The 20,996-nt window shown below is 37.9% G+C and overlaps 1 protein-coding gene across 4 annotated transcripts in view; it reads right to left on the bottom strand.

The window, feature by feature from the left end:
- The window catches only part of L3MBTL3 (L3MBTL3, histone methyl-lysine binding protein), a 124,486-nt gene that overhangs the window by 4,224 nt on the left and 99,266 nt on the right, over positions 1 to 20,996 (bottom strand). For all 4 annotated transcript variants that reach the window (XM_025382843.1, XM_025382844.1, XM_025382842.1 and 1 more), the window contains 3 exons: positions 17,673 to 17,752; positions 3,658 to 3,827; positions 3,375 to 3,437 (listed from right to left, as the gene is read on the bottom strand). In XM_025382843.1, the coding sequence (XP_025238628.1) occupies positions 3,375 to 3,437; positions 3,658 to 3,827; positions 17,673 to 17,752 (313 nt within the window). The remainder of the gene's footprint in view (positions 1 to 3,374; positions 3,438 to 3,657; positions 3,828 to 17,672; positions 17,753 to 20,996) is intronic.

Genomic DNA, 20,996 nt, shown 5'->3' with positions numbered 1-20,996 from the left:
GAATTCAGGAGCTCTTGCCTTCCATTTCACTGCCCTTTTCACTGTGCACTATTTGTTCTTTTCCAATGCCTTAACTTGAAACCACAGTGACATGCTCTGTCTGAATGAGTCTTTCTCAGAGTGTAAAGGCATGAGTGTATTGACTCAATAAAAATATAGTGAATGTCTATTATATTCCATACACTCTTCTTGGGCCTAGACATATGGCAGGGAATAAAACAAATAAAACAAAAACAAGCAAGCAAAAAACTTTTTGTGCAGTTAACATTCTAGAAGTGGTAGACAGGCCATAAGCCAATAAACATACTAAGTAAGCCAATTAATCAGTAAGTTAGAAAGTGACTCATGTTGGCCAGGAGCAGTGGCTCATGCCTGTAATTCCAGCACTTTGGGAGGCTGAGGTCAGTGGATCACTTGAAGTCAGGAGTTCAAGACTAGCGTGGCCAACATGGTGAAACCACATCTCTACTAAAAATACAAAAATTAGCTGGGTGTGGTGGCGCGCACCTGCAGTTCCAGCTACTTGGGAGGCTGAGGTATGAGAAGCACTTGAACCCGGGAGGCAGAGGTTGTAGTGAGCTGAGATTGTGCCACTATACTCCAGCCTGGGTGACAGAACGAGCCTCTGTTTCCAAAAAAAAAAAAAAAGGTGATTTGTGCTATGATTAAACAGAGCTGACTAGGAAGATGAATGGGCAGTAGGAGCAGGGATGCATGTGTGGCGCCAAGAAGCAATTTGTAAGTCAGAAAGTCAGGGCAGGACTAATTGGTAAGCTGGCATCTGAGCAGAAGTGAGCCACATGAAGATCTGGAGGAAGAGCGTTCTGTGCGGAAGGAGGAGCGGAAGCAAGCCTGGACAATCAGAGGAACAGCAAGGAGGCCAGTGCGTGTAGACCCGTGAGGGGCTGAGCAAACAAAGAGCCAGGGGCAAGAGAGGTAACGAGGTATCACACTGCAGGCCCTTATAAGAACTTCTACTTTTATTCTGATTGAGAGATGAAGCTATTGGAAGGATCTGAACAGAGGAGTGACATGGTTTGACTTAGGTTTCAGCAGGGTCACCTTGGCTGTGCTGGGAATAGACTGCAGAGGAGCAAAAACAGAACCAGGAAAATGAGTTTGGAGGTTACTGCACTCATCCAAGTGGGAGAGGATGGCGGCGCAGACCAGGGTGGTGGTGCAGTAGAGTGATACGGTTTTACATGTTTCAAAGATACACCGAATAGGATTTTCAACAGATGAGATGTGGCGTGTGTAAGAGAGAAGTCAAGGATAATTTCCAAGAAGAGCCTATCTGAATACTTGTACTTTGCCTTTTAGAGATGATTTATAAGACTTCAGTTAGATTTGTCCTATGGTTTACTTGTAGGACTCAAAACCCAAACCCACTGACTTTGTGAGACACTTGAGAACAAGGATTGGGTTTTACTATTTTCGAATCATCCTTCTCACAAGAGCATGACACGAAGTAACATACACATGGTCGGAATTTAACAAATGTGCACAAGATGAATGAATGACGGTGTGAATGAGCGAGTAATAGATATCGACAGACAAAATTAACTATCTCACTCCTCTAGAGAAGGATCTGGCTTTGAGGGTATTTGGTAACTGAGGAACATCTCCAAAGACAATTTGCCATGAATAAAAAAATTACTCAAAGAAATACCGTATCATTTTGAATTTAGACTTGAATCTTACTTAAACTGAATAATAGAGCAAACCTATATGGATTATCTAGATATCAATAGAATAAAAAACAGAAGTTATAAAAGAGATGCATTATAAATTTATTTTCAAAAATGCTTTCTTATTTTCAAAGGTAATGACTACGTGACACTTTCCAAGACAGACGAACAGCTCCCTATGTGGCTCTATGTCCGCTAGCAATAGAAAATGAATTCAGGCTGAGCATAGTGGCTCATGCCTGTAATCTCCGCACTTTGGGAGGCCGAGGTAGGCGGATCACCCGAGGTCAGGAGTTCCAGACCAGCCTGGTCAACACATGGTGAAACCAAGTCTCTACTAAAAATACAAAAAAAATTAGCTGAGTGTGGTGGTGGGCACCTGTAATCCCAGCTACTTGGGTGGCTGAGGCAGGAGAATCGCTTGAACCTGAGAGGCGGAGGTTGCAGTGAGCACTCTAGCCCAGGCTAGAAGAGCAAGACTCCATCTTGATTAAAAAAAAAGAGAGAGAAAAAAACCAGAAAATGAATTCAGAATGTCAGTGAAGACACTTAGGACTCAGGGAAAGAAAATCTGAGTAACTGCCAATTAAAGATCGAATAGAGAGAAAATAAAACATTTGCACAATAAGAACATAAATCAGAAAAAGGATTTCAGATCATTTGGAAATCAGATCCTTGTGCATTTTAACAGGCTTTCCTCTAATGCATAAATTATACCTCACAGTATAACAACACTGATAACTGGTGGCTGGATTGTTAGCTGTGTCTACACTCCTGCCATACAACTGAAAGTGTGCTGTTCTTAACAGTTGAGCTTTACACATAGGGGCAAACAAGGTGTGTATGCGTGTAACTGTAGACAGCAGATGTTGGAGAAAACCTTCTGAGATTACTCAGTCTACTTTCTGCCTTCTGGCAGGAGTAGACAGAGCCAAAATCAGAGGGGTAATTGACTGCTTTACTTGGAAGAGATGACAGGCAAGTGGCTTATTTTTCAAGGTCTCTACTGAATAAGGGTCTCCTGCTGTATGCTTACAGAATTTAAAGTTCGAAACCAGATTCCTTTTTATTCTAGTGCTCACTGCCGTAAGTGATACCATTCTTAATCACCCTTTATACTGAAGTTTTGGAGAGGCAGTTGAAAACAACTAATAAAATAATCTTCCAAAAGTGGACTGTGATAAATATCTTATTATAAACATTACTGAGGAATGTATATGACTTAAGGGATTTTTTTAGACATAATGCTAATATTACTTATTATAAACCTCAAATGGAGTCAATCATGTTGTTAGAATGATGTTGGAAAATAAAATAATGGAAACTAATTTCACTTTATTAAAAAGATAAAACATTGCTTATTTCTTTCCTTGGCTGCTTCTTCTGTACTATAAACTATATAAATGCATGCTATTAAGTTCTGTGGGTTTTCTTTTTAGAAGGAGCCTAGTGTTACTGCTGTGGGGCATCATAAAATGGTACTCACAAACATTCTTTTGCATCTCATCTTATACAAAGACATTTTTATACAACTGATTCATACTGCCTGTTAGTATACATCAATTTGTCAATTTCAACACAACCCATCTCTTTCTGACTCTGCCAGTTCCACACATTTCACCATCCACTGCATTTCAGTGCTTTGATCCCATTAAGTAACATATTGCAATTTAGTGGAACACTTACTTCATCTTTAAATACCTTTCCATGTTCTTCACACCCAGGTAAGCTCTGTATAAATTCTGACACCTGTCAAAAGCAATATCAAAATTCCCAGTTAAAAAACATAGTCAGAATCTAAATGCTACAGGTTCAAAACATGTAACCCATATGCATTAGTTATTTCTCTCAGAATGATTTCTTCTCTTTCAGAAAAAAAAGACTAAACGCTACCTACGTTCAATGTTCCACACCTCTTAAGCCAGTACTCCTGTATCTGGTGTCTGGCAGCAAAGAAGATAAAATATACCTCGTCTGTGCTCCATTTGGAAACTTTACTGGCAGGGATTCCAGCGACAGTTGGAAGAAGTTTGCTTTGCTGCTCCCAGCGCAAGGGCAGACATGGAATTGGGGACTTAAAGGACAGAAAGACAGCTGACCGACGCTGTGCCTGCTGGACGGTGGGTTCTTCCCGGGCACCTGGTCAATGAAAACAAATGGGCGATCACTCTCTGAAAGCAGCAAGCCCCAAATGCCATGCATCTCCCAGATAATGAGACTGGGCTGGGGGTGGTTAAAGCATTGGTTCCTTTCAGCATTATGCTATTGAATAGGCTCTTCTTTGTCTTTACTGAAGGTCACTATAAAAAACAGCCTGTAAATTCAACTGATATTATTTGCTACAGCACTCATTGCTAAAAATATGCTTCATTATGTTGTTCAATGTTGTCTCTTTAATGCTTCAGGTAAGAAACAGGCCTCAAAGTTTTAATGGGAAGGAAAGTTAATCTCATCCTAGGAAGTTGCTTAGTTGTTCCCCTTTCTGCTTTGGATGTTGTAAGGGTAACAGCCAAGTTGCATCTCAAGTCCAACACCTGTGTTTACCATGTATTCACAGTTACCGTCCTTTCTCTCCTTCTGTCTCAGGGCTTGCTTTGGTTTCTTAACTTCTTGTTTACTAATCATACTGATTTCTTAAATAGCCAATTTAGTTTTTTGACAGGGATACAAAATTATTGCAATAAAAATAAAACAGCAGAAATGCAAATGCTTTTGTCATTTTTTAATTTGTTCAGATCAAAATTAAAACTATTAAGTATTCTTACTATAGCCTGGGCTACAGGACAAGGTCCCATCTCTTAAAACAACAAAAAACTACTGAATATTCTATTTACGTTAGAGCTTCTGAATCCAAACCTAGTTTTATGGCTGCTTTCCTAAAACAGCCATTCTCTAGCAAAGGATTTTTGTCCTCTGGACGCTTGACTTAGAGCTGTCAATCGTCATCTCCTTATGGTCCTTTAGAACAGAAATCTTTTCTGAAAACTAGGTATTCAAAGCACCTCAGAAGAAAGGCACCTCCCCTACATTTCCTCTCTGCTCACACACCAGCTCAGTTACAAGGACACCTCAATTCTATCACAAAAGCCTTGCTTTTGTATTTCTATGATCTACAGAAAGATGTAGAAATCACTAAGTGTAAAGCTCACTGAATTTTCACAAAGTGAACACACCCATGTAACCAACACCCGGACTGAAAACAAAACGTGGCAAGCACACACTTCCAATCACATCTCACCTGTCAAGCAAAGGTGACCACTTCCTTGACTACTAACACCATAGATTCATTTACCCTCTTTGGAATTGTATTTAAAATGGAAACTTGGGTATCTGGCTTCTTTCTCTAAACAGCATGTTTCTGAGATTCATTCGCATTATTGTGAATAGTAGAAGTTACCTTCCCTTTGTTGTATGGTTTTTCGTGGTTGTGAATGCTCTGTAATTCATTCGGAGATCATGAACAATGAGCATCTGAGTTGTTTTTAATTTGGGGCTATTACAAACAGTGCTATTACAAACATTCTTGTACAGATTACTTTGTCAGAGGCATTTGAACCAGAGCAACTCCATCTTGAGCAGAAGCTGGGTAAAATGAGGCTGAGACCTACTGGGTCTGAGACAATTGCATTCCCAGATGGTTAAGACATTCTAAGTCACAGGATGAGACAGGAGATGGGGACAATATACAGGTCATAAGGACCTTGCTGACAAAACAGGTTGCAGTAAAGAAGCCAGACAAAACTCACCAAAACCAAGTAACCTCTGGTCATCCTCACTGCTACACTCCCACCAGCGCCAGGACAGTTTACAAATACCATGTCAACATCAGGAAGTTACCCTATATGATCTAAAAAGGGGATGCATGAATCCACCCCTTGTTTAGCATACCATCAAGAAATAACCACAAAAATGGGCAACCATTTGGAGTAGCCATTCTTTATTCCTTTCCTTGCCTAATAAACTTGCATTCTCACTTCACTCTCTGAACTTGCCCCAAATTCTTTCTTGCATGAGACCCAAGAATCCCCTCCTGAGGTCTGGATCAGGACCCTTTTCCGGTAACAATTTCCTGAACTTATGTATGTATTTCCATTGTACATATACCAAAGAGTGAAACTTTGAGGTCAGAGCATTTGTGTACACTAAGCTTTGGGAAATCCTGCCAGCTTTCCAAAACAACTGCACAATACCTACCAACAGCATATGACAGTTCCAATGGCTTCACTTCCACACCAGTGCTTGGTATTGTCTATCTTTTTCTTTTTAACCATTATAGTGGGTGTATAGTGGTATCACATTATGGTTACAACTGCATTCGATGACTAATGATATTGATAATCTTTCCCTATGTCTATTGTCCACATAGAGAGGCTATTTTGTAAAGGGCTTATTCATGTTTTATGTCTATCTTTCTATTGAGTTGTCTTCCTTTTTTCTTAATGATTTATACACGTTGTCTATATATATTCTGGGTAGAAGTCCTTTGTTGGAAATATGTATTACAAATATCTCCTCCCACTCTGTGCCTTCCTTTTTACTTTCTTAATAGGGTTTTTTGAATAACAGAAGTAAATGTAATAATGTCTAATTTATTAATTTTTTCTCTTATGGCAAATATATGTCTATTAAAGAAACCTGTGCTTACCCCAAGACCATAAAGAGTTTTCTCTGCTTTCCTCTAAACACTTTATGCTCTACCTTTCATGTTTAGATCTACAATCCATCTGATATTTATGTCTTGTGTATATATTAGGCAAGAATCAATATTCATAGATTTTTTCCATACAGATTTTTAATTATCCAACCATGATTTACTGAAAAGACTATCCTTTCCTTTGCCCACTGTACTGCAGTGCTAGTTTTAACATACATATCAGTGTCTTTCAGATTCCATATTTTGTCCCACTGGTCTCTTTATCCCAATCCATAGCTTTAATTACTATCACTTTGTAAGTATACTGGTGTCTGTGATGTAGGTCTTTTCAAGATTGCCATGGCTACTGCATTTGCATTATCAATTTTACAATTCGCTTTAAAAAAAAAACAACAACAAAAAAACGCTAAGATTTAGATTAGGCTTTCTATCAAACATATTTCTACTAGACAAATTTCCAATAGATAAATTTGGTTAAGAAATGACTTCTTTACAATATTGAGTCTTCCAATCCACAAAGAAGCAAAATCCCTCGATTTCTTTGGCTCTTCTTTAATGTCTCTCATTAACATTTTGTCATTTTCAGGTAGAGATCTTGCACATCTTTTGTTAAACTTATTCCTATGTATCAGATGTTTCCTGAGGCTGTTATAAGTGGTAAATTTTTTAAAAATTTATTTCTTACTGTTCTGTTACAGTTTTCTGATACATTTATTCTTAAACTAGCCTAATCTGAAATTTGAATTGCTCTGAATGCTAGAAAGTCACTATGCTGAGTCAAAAATCTGTTTTATTAGAGCTGACACCCACTGGTGCTGGTTCTACCTCATTGAGCTCATACAGAGAAATTCTAGTGTCTGCTCCACATGAAACAGTTCAAATCTTCAAACACGTTTTAAAAAGCCATCATTATCCCTCTTTCCACATTTCATCCAGCCAAGCTCAAAGGTGTAGGTCCTCATCCTATTTTATTGAATATCTATTATGAACCAAATATATAAACCAGAAACAGTTTGTTTTTATTCTCTTTTCCTTTTGGAATTGCCCAGAGTTTAAGCAATTTTTGTGTAGCAAAATACGGAGTAACTTAAAACATCTTTTTAATCTCGGGTATTCTAAAGAGCTTAGCTATTATTTGAAATAGAATATTTGTACATATTTCATAAGACATTTTTATATGAAATGGTAAGATTTCCAATTCTACACTACAGTAAAACAATAGGGCTGACTTTATAATTTGTATCCTGAGTGGGTGCCATATAATTAGTCTTTTCCAAAACTATAGTCTTTGTCCTATTACTGTTTATGTTCTATTAACACTCAGCAGCGTTCATTCTATCACTGCAGATCTACTCTATTTTCATTTTATTTTCTGCTAAATGCTGTATTATTCACAATTCATTTCTAATGTTCCGAACGTTGTTCCTCAGAAAAATAACTAACCCATTCTAAGGAAATGACTAAAAACACCAAAGCCCTTATGTTTGTGGTCGCCTCTGCATGTCTTTAAATCTGATACTATAAATAGGCCTAGACATACATGCTTTTCCAATCTTAGTACCAACTCTGCATCCTTCGCATTAAGACTTTCCTTCCTTTCGCTGAGTCTTCCGCACTAACTGATGTTATCAGCCACAGAACATGCCACCTCCTATGATTTTAATCCAAAAGGAATAAAGAAAGCAGCTTCATTTGAGCAAATCTGTACTGCATTCCTTGAACTGCCAGAAAAGTGACTCCAGGTTTTCATTTTAACATGTTATGATACAGGCTAAAATAAATGCAAATACATTCTGGCTCCAGCAGCTGGTTCAGTGCCAAGAGTAAGGAAGGGTAGGTTTAAATGTGCACAATGAGACTCAGGAAACATAGCCTAGTGTTCTAAAGATATTTCAGCCACCGTCCTTTGCCTAGGACCCTATTTCTTGCCACCCTCCTCTCAAATCATTGACATGCATGGAAAAGAAAACTTTTTAAGAAGTTTTCTATATTTCTGAAGTTTCCTGTGATGAAAATTGACCAAAGGTATGTGATCAAACTCTTTTCTCACTCGCCCCACTTGGTTTCAGGTTGTGTGCCTCCACAATGAGTACAAGTATTTTAGGCTGACTGGGAATAACTAAAATTACCGTATGGAAGGAATGGTCATCCTTCCTGATTCTTGATTCAACAATCTGATACATTTTATTTGTAGAACCAAAGCTGTCATCCTCAACAGTGGAAAGATAAGAATTAAGAGAAAAGTGACAGTACATTAAAATGGACACAGTATACTGCAGAGAAAAATAATAACATTCCTTATGTTTATGAACAAATTAATCTACTCAGTCTAATGTTTAATCAAATAATCACTACATTTCTTCAAAAAAATTTTCTCAGTGAGGCCTATACATATGTATGAGAAAGAGACAGACACTAAAGACCCTCTAGTCATTCATAAGAGGCATAAAGACCAATGTTTTGTTGAAAAAAAAGATAAAAAGATTTTTATGTGCCAAATTTGAAGATCCAAGTCTACCTACAAGTCAGACAGGACCAGCTGAAAAGTGGCTTCCAGTCTTGGAACATGGTACCACCAATATCCCTGGCCCTACAAGCCATGAGATATTGCATGGTATAAGGAACGTACTGTTAGAATCTCTTTTATACTCAAATTTCAAATATTCACTGGCAAAGTCCCAGTAAGAGGTGCCTCTACCGACCCTGCACCTGTGCACCTCCATCAGGGTCAGCTGATGCTCTCTGGATAGACTGGATGGATGCTACCTTCCAGTGAGATAAAAGAATGTTTCCCATTCTTATCTTCATCATGCACTGGTATGCTAAAGAAACCACAAAACACTCCAAGGAAGCAGCTTTGGGCAAAAGTTTTTTCTCTCACCTGGAAAAGATTCCTTCTGAGTTATCATCCACTGACTCCACAATTCCAAGTTTAGAAGTTCATCTTAAGAAAATAATGAAGCATGAACGCCAACAATCATCTCCAAGCCAGTTACAGTGGAAGGTCTCTGCCACGTATGTAACTGTACTCTGATGAAGACTGTATTTCCCAGCTTCCTTTTCAGCTAAAAGTGACCACATGACTAATGGACATAAGCAGAAGTGGAATCTACAATATCCTATGAGTTCTGCTAATTGGACTTGGAAGTGCTCTTAAAGGCTAAGAGCACACCCACCACCACTCCCCCAACATGTCCCTCCTTCCTGCTGGGTAGAATAGTACTTTAATGGCTAGCCTTCCAGCAACCACTTCTAACCCGTGATATGGTGTTGGGAATAGGTACTCTGCAAGGCAGAGCAGCAAGATAAATGGAACCTGATTTCCTGATACTGTTAAGTACCATTTCAATCCTGGACCAAGCTCTGTACTTCCTTTATGTGGAAGAGAAATAAGCCTCTTTTACCTTACATAAGTCACTTTTATGTGTTTATATTACACACACACACACCCTACGATTCTAATCACTACTAAAGTTTATTGCAAAAACATTTATAACAGAGATACAAAATAACTAGCCTAGATGACCCAACAGTAGGGGATTGGTTTGTTAAGTGATGCTACATCCATCCATAGAATAGTTAATATTATGTTGCAAGAAGTATAAATACTTATGCAAATTGCAGGTTACAAAGTAATTTATACAACACTTCAGATAGAAATAGTCTAAAATAGTAGGTCCCCACCTTCAGAAAATGGTATAAAATTACATGTAATTTTGATTTCCTTCATTTTGCTTCCCTGTATTTGCTAATTGTTCTATAATAAACATGTATTATTTGGATAATAAAAGTTATATAAACCAACAGCTGGTATCAAATAAACTACTTAATGTTACTAAAAAATGACAAAAAAATGGAAGTCTCACTTTGGTGACTTGGAAAGCAATTTAACGCATTTGTGGAAATATATCATTAAAACAACATCAATTGCTGGGTCTCATTAATATCAGAAGAAAATGACAGATGGGAGTAATAGTAAGAAAAATAAGTTTGTGGATCTTTGACTTCATTATTTCATCCCTCTAAAAACACAGAAAACAAGGGATTTTTTTAATGTTGATTCTTAGTGATAAAGGCCTGCCTCTATTGTTTACTGTATGAAAGTTGTTCATTCAGCAATTATTTATTCAGCACTGTGCTGTATCAGAAACTCGACAGCTATATAAATACAGCATGTACTTGCAGACTTTTGTTAGGCTACAGAGGACAATGACCCAAAATGTGGCACTTTGGCATGCTAAATGCTCTGAATTAAAGGAAACTGAAAGGCCTCAGAAGTAAGCCTCAGAAGCAAGGTCTCCCTCTGACCTTCCCCCATGCCCTGGTCTCTCTGATCCCTTCTTTCCCATGTGCAGAGAGAAACTCTTTATCTGACTAAGAAAACTTCTTTCCAAAAGAAATGCAATTGCCGGCTTAGAAGTCTCATCAAATAGCCAAGAAAGACTTAACCACTAAAAGTCATCACCATGCCCGGAGAGACTTTTCATCTGTTCTTCTCAGGGCAGCTCCAAGACATTACCCAAGAGACATTATCTACATAATAAGACAACATTTGTTCACAGTGAAGTTCTGCTCCTCGCCTTCCTGCAATCTCCCACAGAATTCAGAGACACTTTGTCCCAGGCCATAGTTCTTTGGGCTCATTCATTTCTCCTGAAAATTATTTACTACACAGTTGCCTATACCAATCTCACCCCCATTCCCCTTTCCTCTATGAAAAGCGGTCATAAGCTTCAACCATTGGCCCTGAGTCTCATATTTGCAGGACTCCCACGTTTATGCACATTAATATATTCTCTTTCTCCTATTAATCTATAGTCAGTCATCTCAGTGGACCTTCAAAGAAGGCAGAGGGGAAGCTTACCCTCTGTCCCTACACTTTTTTGAAATGAAGTTTAATAAATAATAATGTTGTTATCCAAAGTATAAATTTGCAAATCAAATCTGCTCACATGTCTCTCATTTCTGGTTGAGTACAGGTATTAAAATTCCTGATTTGGCTTAGGGTAGAAGAAAGTGATGCAGAGAAAATACCTTTGTAAGAAGACTTTTCAGATAAAGATGATCCTGAAATAAACATCCTCTGGTGTTTCAGGAGAAACAAGACAATAAATCTTCAATATAGGGAACACTATCTAAACCAAATATGAGGTCTTTTGGTGGAAAGACACATCTCCACTACCATGGAGGGTAAGAACCTGCTTCTACCAGACCGTTCCCATTAGGGCCCAACAGAACCATCATGTGGTAGGCTGACCCAGGAGGGCAAGTGCCAGACAAAAGGAGGTACACATTATGCTCCTTGCCGCTTGCAAACTTGGATCCCAATCTGCTCCCTACTTCTCCAAGCCTGAACGATGCTAAGTCGACAAGCCGCAGCAGGAGCTACTGCTCACCACTTATTCTGACTCATTTCTGTTCCTTTAGGCCAGTGGCAAAAGTGAAACCAGAATCTCCAAATGCCTTGTCTCAGTCTAGTTTCAAAACAACGCTTTGAGGGAGCTATCGCGAAGGTGAGGAAACGGAGGTCCAGCCCTGACGTGCTCAAAGCCACACTGTGAGGCGACAGCAGCACCAGGAAGTGACCCCAATCGCCTGCCTCCTAATACCAAATATAGGATTGTGGTCAAGAGGGTCAGTTTTTGAGTCTGATAAACCTGGATTCAAAGCCCCACTCTGCCACTGACCAGCTCTATATATTCCTGGCTAAATCAAATTAACAGTATTGTAGTAAGGATGACATGATATTTCTAAAATGCATACCCCAGCATCTGGCATACAGTAAGCAGTTGGCAAATGGGAGATGTTATTCCTCTGTTGAAAGAAAGGCATATAACTGGGAGTATATTGGGTATAAAATAGTAAAAATGAAAATGAGTCAATAACCCTCTTAGGCTAACATTTCATGAATCTATAAAATATGCTTTCAATATGAAAGGAAAAAATAAAACCAGAAGAAATGGGATATATCTCTTAATATTTTTACTAACTGGTGACCAAATATAAAAGGATGAACAATAAAAGTGTTTGGGTAAAATAAGTGAATTCACAGCATGAAGGAATATAGATAAAATTAACTTCCAAGACACTTAACTCAGGCATGAAAGATAACTGTGGATCACTTCAAGGTTAATGATCAAAATAAACCAATGGCTATGGAAGCAAAAAACAAGCCTGACTTTTTACGTGAGAATCTGGCATGTTATAAAATAGAATTCAGTTCTCTCCACACATGAGCCACCCAGGAGAGTGAGTGGTTGCAGAAGAGAAAACAAAACTATACCTTTCCCAGGAACACAACAATTTAAATTTGAAGGTCAAATCATTCAATTCTTTACTAATGGGCCTTCCATAGTGGTAGGAATGAGCTACTTATTCAGGTAGAGAAGACAGAAGCAAAAAAAAGAGAGGGAGAGAGGGAGGGCAAGAGGAAAGGAGAGAAGGGAGGTAAGGAGGGAGGGAGGGGAAGAGGTAAGGAGGGAGAAAGGGAGGGAAGGAGGGAGGGAAGTACTGAGTTAAAGTCCCCAAAGATCAAATTCAGTAGCATAGCAGGAATCACCCCCCAAAGCTCATAATTACACATACTCTACTGAACTAAACAGAATTAACAGAAGAAATGGATGGGGGAGGGAAATATCCTTTTTTAAGAGGGGTGTGTGTGTGTGTGTGTGAGTGTGTGTGTGTGTGTGTGTGTGTGTGCATGTGTGCGTCTTTTAAATCAACTTGCTCCTAGACTCAAAATAGGCCTCATGGGCCTACTGAGTCTTAAACCCTCTTGATACTGTAAAGCAACTTAGCGTGGTTTCTCAAGTCTCCTCTACAATAAATGCTACCCACACTGCAAGGGGCGTTCTCTCCCACTCCCATGCCACCCCAGCCAGGCTAGGTTTGAAAGGGCTGCTTCTGCCACTGGAGGAGTGGAAATGAGAATGAACACTGGTAGGCACCTGTAGGTTCACAAGAGGGCTCCGGAAGGGAGCACATCTACCTGACCTTCAGCCTCGGGTTTGAAAGAGGAATTGTGCCAGGACTCAAACAGGAACATTAAGCGTTTACTGTTCTTCACAAAAGACCTTGGGAAAACTTCTCGGGATGCAAAAATGATCAAACAGAAAACAATTACCATGGGACCTCTCATAAAAAGTTCTAGAAAACAACAGAAGAAGAGCACTGAGTTATAGACAGAATAGTTTCATGATGTTAGCAATGCACAAGGGGAAATAACTCTAAAAAACAAAAATAGGCTACGAAAAGAGAACAAGCCAACGTAGGAAATCACAGGAAAATAAGAGACACTGCTGTTAAAATTCATGTTAAAGGCAGTCAATAGCACACTTGACAGAACGAGAGACTGAGTGAGTTATTTCAACTTGAAAAACATGTCGACAACACAACAAAATGCCGAAGTTGTTAAAATATTAAAATACTTCCATATTGGTTGGTAATAGTTACTTCCCACCATGCAGTCAGTCCCTTGTGGGACTTCTCCAAGATCCAGCATCTAAGCGTAACTTCTGTTATAGCAGGGAGCCTCCAGGACCCCGCTCCAGTACTAAGATGACCATTTCACTGTCCTGTGCTATGCTGGTTACCAAATGAGCTGTTAAGTATTTTTAATATCATTCCTCGGGTCTAGCCCAAGAAGAATAGGCATTACCTTCCAGAAAGAGACAAATGAAGCAGAAGTATTAATAATAATCAAAACTCTAACTCTAACTTAGGGAAGCTTTCTGGATCTAAAGAAGACTGAATCAAAGAATCAAAAAGGCTCATGACTTCCCAGGCAAACATCACAAAAGAAGACTGAATTGAAGAGCCAGGTTCATTTCCAAATCCAAGAGAGTGGACTGAATTTAGCTGGCCTAATCTCACATAGTTAAAAGGATATTTTGGTTTGTTTCTTTTGTTCTGTTTGATTTTCCCTCAAAGAAAAACAGACCAAACATCTGGCTGAATATAGTGAATCTGTGGTGGGCCATTCTTCGCGCCCTTCAGAAACAGGGCTTCATTCTCCTCCCTGTGGAATGCAGATGCGCAGAGCTGCCTCCCTCTCTGGAACTGCCCAAAGTCAAAGGGAGCTTCCTTGCCCAAGGATATGTGCCCCTCCCAGCAAACATCCGAGGATTGGTCAATTCAGAGATACGAAAGTCTGGTTCCCTTGCCTGAATTTGGGAAAACTCCGAACGGCCACCTGCACAACTTGTGAGATGGGCTAAGGCCTCTGCTGTAATTACATCACAGCTCAGCTTCTCGGTCTGCCCAAACCTGCTTCTTTCACTCTCTCGCTGGTGTTGCTCCCAAGAATACTCACCAACAAACCTCTTGTACAAAGCACTCTCAGCATCTGTTTAAAGGAAATCCAATATAAGGCACTCAGCCAGGGCCCTATTAAGAACTGAGAGGCAGGAGGAAACCCACTGACTAGGCTCTGAGAGGTCCCCAGTGTTACTGAGAAACGTCTTCAGATGTTATAAGGCCTGGTTTCGGACAAAGCTCCCTGATTTTAGGTGAAGACAACCAGTAAACTACTGGACGGTGCTATCCAGTACTGGACAAAGTGCTATCCAAATCTCTTTCATACAAAATGGTTCTTGAAAAACGATTTCAAAAAGATAAAATCTAAAGCTAAGAAAGATGTTAAAAGGAAGCCTAGAATTGTAACATGATTTCACTATAGATACATTTTATGATACAGTCTTATTCAAAATGTTTCAGAAATGTGAAAAAGAAGAAAAATTATATTGATTTTAGGAGGCTAAAGCCGGATGAGAAAGTAAAGGAGAACATTATAGACCAATCTCACCTATAAAAATATGTGCAATAATTCTCAAAACAACTTACTTTATAAAGCTCTCTTTCACAAACAAAAAGTAGGACAATAAGCAAAACATGCACATTGAACTACAGGTTTTACAGGTAAAAAACAACAAAAATAAATGACTTGAAAAATTACAAAATTAAGAATTATATATGAATCCTAGCAATGGTTCCTTGAAAGGAATAATAAAACAAAAACTTAGGCAATTCAAATCAAGAAAAATAGAAAGAAAAAAATTAGAAAGACATAAAACTACCAAGAAAAATAAGAGAATACCATGCATAGTACATGTTAATAAACTGGAAATTCTCCATTACGCAAACAATTTTCAGAAAGAAATTATGAAAATTGGCCCAGCATATAAAATGTTAAATAAACACTGAGTTAAAAAGATCACTGAGAAACTAAAAATGTTATCAAATTATTACTTCCTCAACAAGCTTAAAGCCTAGAAGATTTTATCATCAATCAATCTGAACTTTTAATGATCAGGTAATTCCATACAATAGACACTTATTCCACAATACTACTACTATTAATAAGAGTGAATACTCCAGCCACTGATGCATTTAATCCTCACAATAATCCAATGATATAGATGCTATTACTACATCCATTTTACACAAGACAAAACTGAGGCACAAACAGGTTAAGTACTTTGCCCAGAGCTAGCCACACAGCTAGGAAGTGGCAGAGCTGAGACCTGAATGAAGGCCAGCTCTTACCTCCTCTTATAAACCACCATTCACAAAGAAAGGCCGAAGCTTTTGTCTAAGAATTCAAAATAGCCCTGATAACAAAACCTTCGTAAATTAAATATTTTTCTACCTTTTCCATAATCAGAAACATTTTAAAGAATCGAATACTTGCACAGCACTGTTCTAAGCAAGCTACAAATGTGACTGTACTTCATCCTCATTATGATCTGATATGGGAGGTATACTATCATCATCCTCCTGGATAGATAAAGAAACAGAAACACTCACAGGTGTGTGATGACATGTCTAAGATCACAAAGCAGCACGTGGCAGAGCAGAGATTCCAACTCTGGCCATTTACAGGGTTTGTACACTGTGCTACATAAACACCATAAAGGGTGCTGAAGACAGCACTGACTATAACTTTTAAATTAATCATAAATGATTGCTTTATGAAAATCAGATATGGAAATCAAAGCATCACCTACGAAATAGGTCACTGCAAGAAGTCATCAGGTGCCATTCTCAAATCTTATAATAATCTAAATCAAACTATTTACATGAAAAGCAAAGTTCACAGGGACAATCAAAATCACAATCAGACAGTCATTTTCTTACAAAAATAAATAATTACTGTTATATTTGATTTATAAATAAATACAATCCATACTATGACTAACAGTTATTACAACTTCATTGCTTAATTAAACCATTAAATCACTGCATTTTTTTTTTTTTTTTTTGAGACAGAGTCTCGCTCTGTAGCTCAGTCTAGAGTGCAATGGCGTGATCTCGGTTCACTGCAACCTCTGCCTCCGAGGTTCAAGTGATTCTCCTGCCTCAGCCTCCCGAGTAGCTGGGACTACAGGCATGCACCACCACACCTGGCTAATTTTTGTATTTTTAGTAGAGACAGGGTTTCATCACGTTGGCGAGGCTGGTCTCGAACTCCTGACCTCAGGTGATCCGCCTACCTTGGCTTCCCGAAGCGATATATTTTTAACAAAGATGTAGGACAAATTATTTCCTCCAGTATAACTTAAAACATTGTTCAAGTAATTTTTTTTCATTTTGTGACATTAGATTAAGACAATATCTGGATTTCAAAACACATTCTGAATTGAGTTTTAAACATAGGAAGCAAATGACATCAACAATACTAAAGAAAATGTGTGACAAGGTCCAAAGAGAATGTCTTACCAAACTTTATGTACAATACTGTACCAATATGTGAAACTGTTAATACAGACCATAAATGAATCTATATAAAAAATTACATACTATATTGATACTGAACAATAAACTTTTATTGCCTGCAAAAAAGAATAAGGTAACCAAACTTAAAGTTCATCTTTTGCAGCCATAAAAAAGAATGAGATCATGTCTTCTGCGGGAACATGGATGGAGCTGCAGGCTATTACTTTCAGCAAACTAATGCAGGAACAGAAAAACAAATACCGCACGTTCTCACTTATACATGGGAGCTAAATGATGAGAACCTATGAACACAAGGAAAGGACAGACACTGGAGTCTACTTGCTGGCGGAGGCCAGGAGGAGGCAGAGGATCAGAAAAGGTAACTATTGGGTATTGGGCTTAATTCGTGGGTGATGAAATAACCTGGATAACAAACTCTCATGACATGAGTTTACCTATGTAACAAACCTTCACATGTATCCCTGAACCTAAAACAGTAAAAATAAACAATAAAATTCATTTTTAACATAAAAGAGACCGTTGTATTCCAGTTAAGGCTATGATTGTTTCATATTAGCAGTAATACACATCAGTAATATGAGAATTATTATGGCTACCTCTGGCTTCATGTGATGTTCTCATTTCACTTTCTGTTCTCTCTTCAAAGTCTTCTTTGACATCATCAGCATGCTGGTCTCTGAGAAAAACAGGCAATTCAATATTTTACAAGAGAAACATTTTTTAAAAATGGTTCAGAACTGCATCTCAACAACTGCTTTTCTTAATTTTAAACCAAAGGATGCTACTAAAGTGTTAGAAAGGATATACAGTTGTACTACAAGGCAATTAATTAATAATACCTATAAATGTCCATTTTCTTCATTATCAATTTTCATTTCCTATTCAGGAAGAAGATTTTAAAGCTAAGGATAATAAAATGAACTATTCTGGAAAATGTAGCTATTGAATATTTCAACTACAATTTGGAACATGTATTCATGTGGAATTTTACTTACACAGTTTGGTAAGACTTCTATTTAAAGAAAGAAGATGTTTTGAAAGTCCACACCATTTAACTAAGTCACTATACACTACTCAGCACCAGGATTCGGATGGAGGCTAAGATTGGCTAGGGGGAATCAATCCCATTTCTAGGAAGCTTTTCCTGGTTTAATCAGGTCAAGTTCACCAGCTGAAGTGATTTCACCTCTTTCTGACCGGGAATAACCTAATGCTAAACTAAACATGCCAGAGATGCTGCAAAATGGAATAGACCCATTACAATCTTAATTCAGAGCTTTACTCCTTATGTCAGGGGCAAAAATAGTTTTTTTTTTTTTTTTTTTTTTTTTTTTTTTTTTAAAAAAAAAAAAAAAAAAGGAACTACTTTTCTTAAATTTCAGGGATTAAAAATTCTTCACCCTAATGTATTCCATTCTCAGGATTCACAATAAACCCCATTTTGCAATTTCTTCTATCCAGAATATGCTATCTGGCCTACACACTTCAGTGCTTTAAAGTATTCTGTGTTTATGATGTGCTATTGTTTCATACATGCTGTTACCATTACAAATACACGAGAGTTTCTTAAAGATCCAGAGCATAGTTCTGTTCAGTTTTAATAACGGCAAATACATTTGAAACAAAATATCCCAACAAATATAAAAGGAGTTCTATAGTTTTAATTACAAAGGCACTAACTGAGTCTCCATTTGAAAATATAATAACACAATGACACTAACACAGTAAGCATGCAATAAATACATTTTCTATTTTTATTGCTATTTTTAAATTATTTATTGTTTATTATCAATCATCCTGTGAGGAGATATTATTTTTAAGAAAGATCATTTCCAGGAGCAAATGTGAAATTTCATTTGAATCTGAGCTCCCTGGCTTAGTTCATGCTAAAAACAACTTGCTACAACTGCTGAAGTATACTTGCTCTTTTGACAATGGGGGAGAATCATTTTTTTTCCAAGAGAAACCAATTAAATGGCAACAGGGTCTCTTATGCCATAGAAAGGAGAGGGATGAAGCTATAGTAAAAACAAATGTAAGAGTATCACTGATAACTGGAGAAAGAACATTAGTTGAAGTATTGATAAAAATTGTGTTTTCTCTGTAAAAATAATGCTGCAGTTATGCTCGGTAATTACAACATGTTAAAATTAGCTTACCATGCTAAAATTAACTTCTATGAACTTCCAAATTTGTTTTATATTAAATCGGAAATAATAGTGCACAAATTCTATCCCAGAAAGTACTGTGGTCAACAAATAGTTTGTAGATGGCTATATTAATTATTATTAAAAACCATACTCTACAGCGATATAACTTAAAATTGGCATTTCCCAAATAAAATAAATGTCCAATTATTGTGGTTTTTCTAGAAGCTCTGATGAGTAGTTGATTTTTTTTTAATAGAGAAACGTCATGAGTCCAAAAGCTAAAAAGTCAAAATTTTCTGTATATTTCAGTTTTCAGGATCACAATTATCCATGATAATCTGCAGTTACCCTTTTGTGGTTTTACTAAAGCATACCATTCCTTTAAAGTAAGCTTTGTTAAAATAAAGATAGAAGACTTGAGCTATGAGAAAAGTTCCTTTTTTTTTTCTTTTTTTTTTTTTTTTGAGACGGAGTCTCGCTCTGTTGCCCAGGCTGGAGTGCAGTGGCCAGATCTCAGCTCACTGCAAGCTCCGCCTCCCGGGTTCACGACATTCTCCTGCCTCAGCCTCCCGAGTAGCTGGGACTACAGGCGCCCGCCACCTTGCCCGGCTCGTTTTTTGTATTTTTTAGTAGAGACGGGGTTTCACCGGGTTAGCCAGGATGGTCTCGATCTCCTGACCTTGTGATCCGCCCGTCTCGGCCTCCCAAAGTGCTGGGATTACAGGCTTGAGCTACCGCGCCTGGCCAAGTTCCCTTGTTTTCTTATGCCTGAATACAATGACAGTTACTTATTTCCTGAACTCCAAGAAAAAGATCACTTTCCAAGAGGGAACAGAGATAGAATAAGGAAGTAAAATCTTTGACCCAAAAAATTTCCTCATGCCTGGATCTGACATAACCTATTCCAAAAGAGAAGCAGAGTGGAAGCTATGTACTCTTACATAATTTATGTTGCTTCATTATAGAGGCATGTTCAGTTTTCACTGCCCCAGTTTTAACTCATGACACTTCATTAAATTGGAGTCATACAAACCTGGGAATATATAAACACAGATATGTATTTTTACCAAACGGGAAGAACTCCACAAAAAAATGTTTACTGAATGTTTTATTTCAGATTAATGTATTGATTCTGCCAATTCCTTCAAATTAAAAGCACCTACGCTCCTGTGGTTCTATGTGCTGTTTCCTTTAGCTAGAGAGTGGAAAGGTGGAAGACAGGGTCAATCTGCGCAGTCTATTAGAACAGGCATTATGAAACAGATGGGTGAATAGAACCACTGGAGCGAGCAGAATCTTAATCGAGCACATCCAGACATGTGGAAACAGTTAATATTAATAAGAAAAGTTCACTTCTTAAGAACATAGTATGAGCCAAAGACTGACTGAGGTTTTTACATGCCCCATATTTCATAACACGTATTGAAGGAAGGTTTATTATTATAGCCACAGAAATGTAGAGACATTAAGACCAAATTCACAGGGCGAGTATAGCACCCGTTCTTTTTGACACCAAAATCCGCAATTGGATTCAGTTGTTTTTTATTTTTACACTTGTGCTTTTCCAAAATAAAGTATGACATAAATAAAGTATGAAGTTAAAGGAAACAAGCTTTTTGTGCCATAAACTTATTCTCCAAATTTTCTTTCATTGATGAGGTCAGGAACGAAGAGCCTGACTCCGTATTCTCATTTGTTTTACATTTTATTTAAAACAAAAATTGAGGCCAGGCACGGTGGCTCATGCTTCTAATACCAGCACTTTGGGAG

This window comes from Theropithecus gelada, chromosome 4 (genome assembly GCF_003255815.1).
Source record: "Theropithecus gelada isolate Dixy chromosome 4, Tgel_1.0, whole genome shotgun sequence".
In the NCBI taxonomy this organism is placed as follows: domain Eukaryota; kingdom Metazoa; phylum Chordata; class Mammalia; order Primates; family Cercopithecidae; genus Theropithecus; species Theropithecus gelada.
Note: the sequence above shows the minus strand (reverse complement) of the source record. Positions and strands in the feature narration are given on the sequence as shown.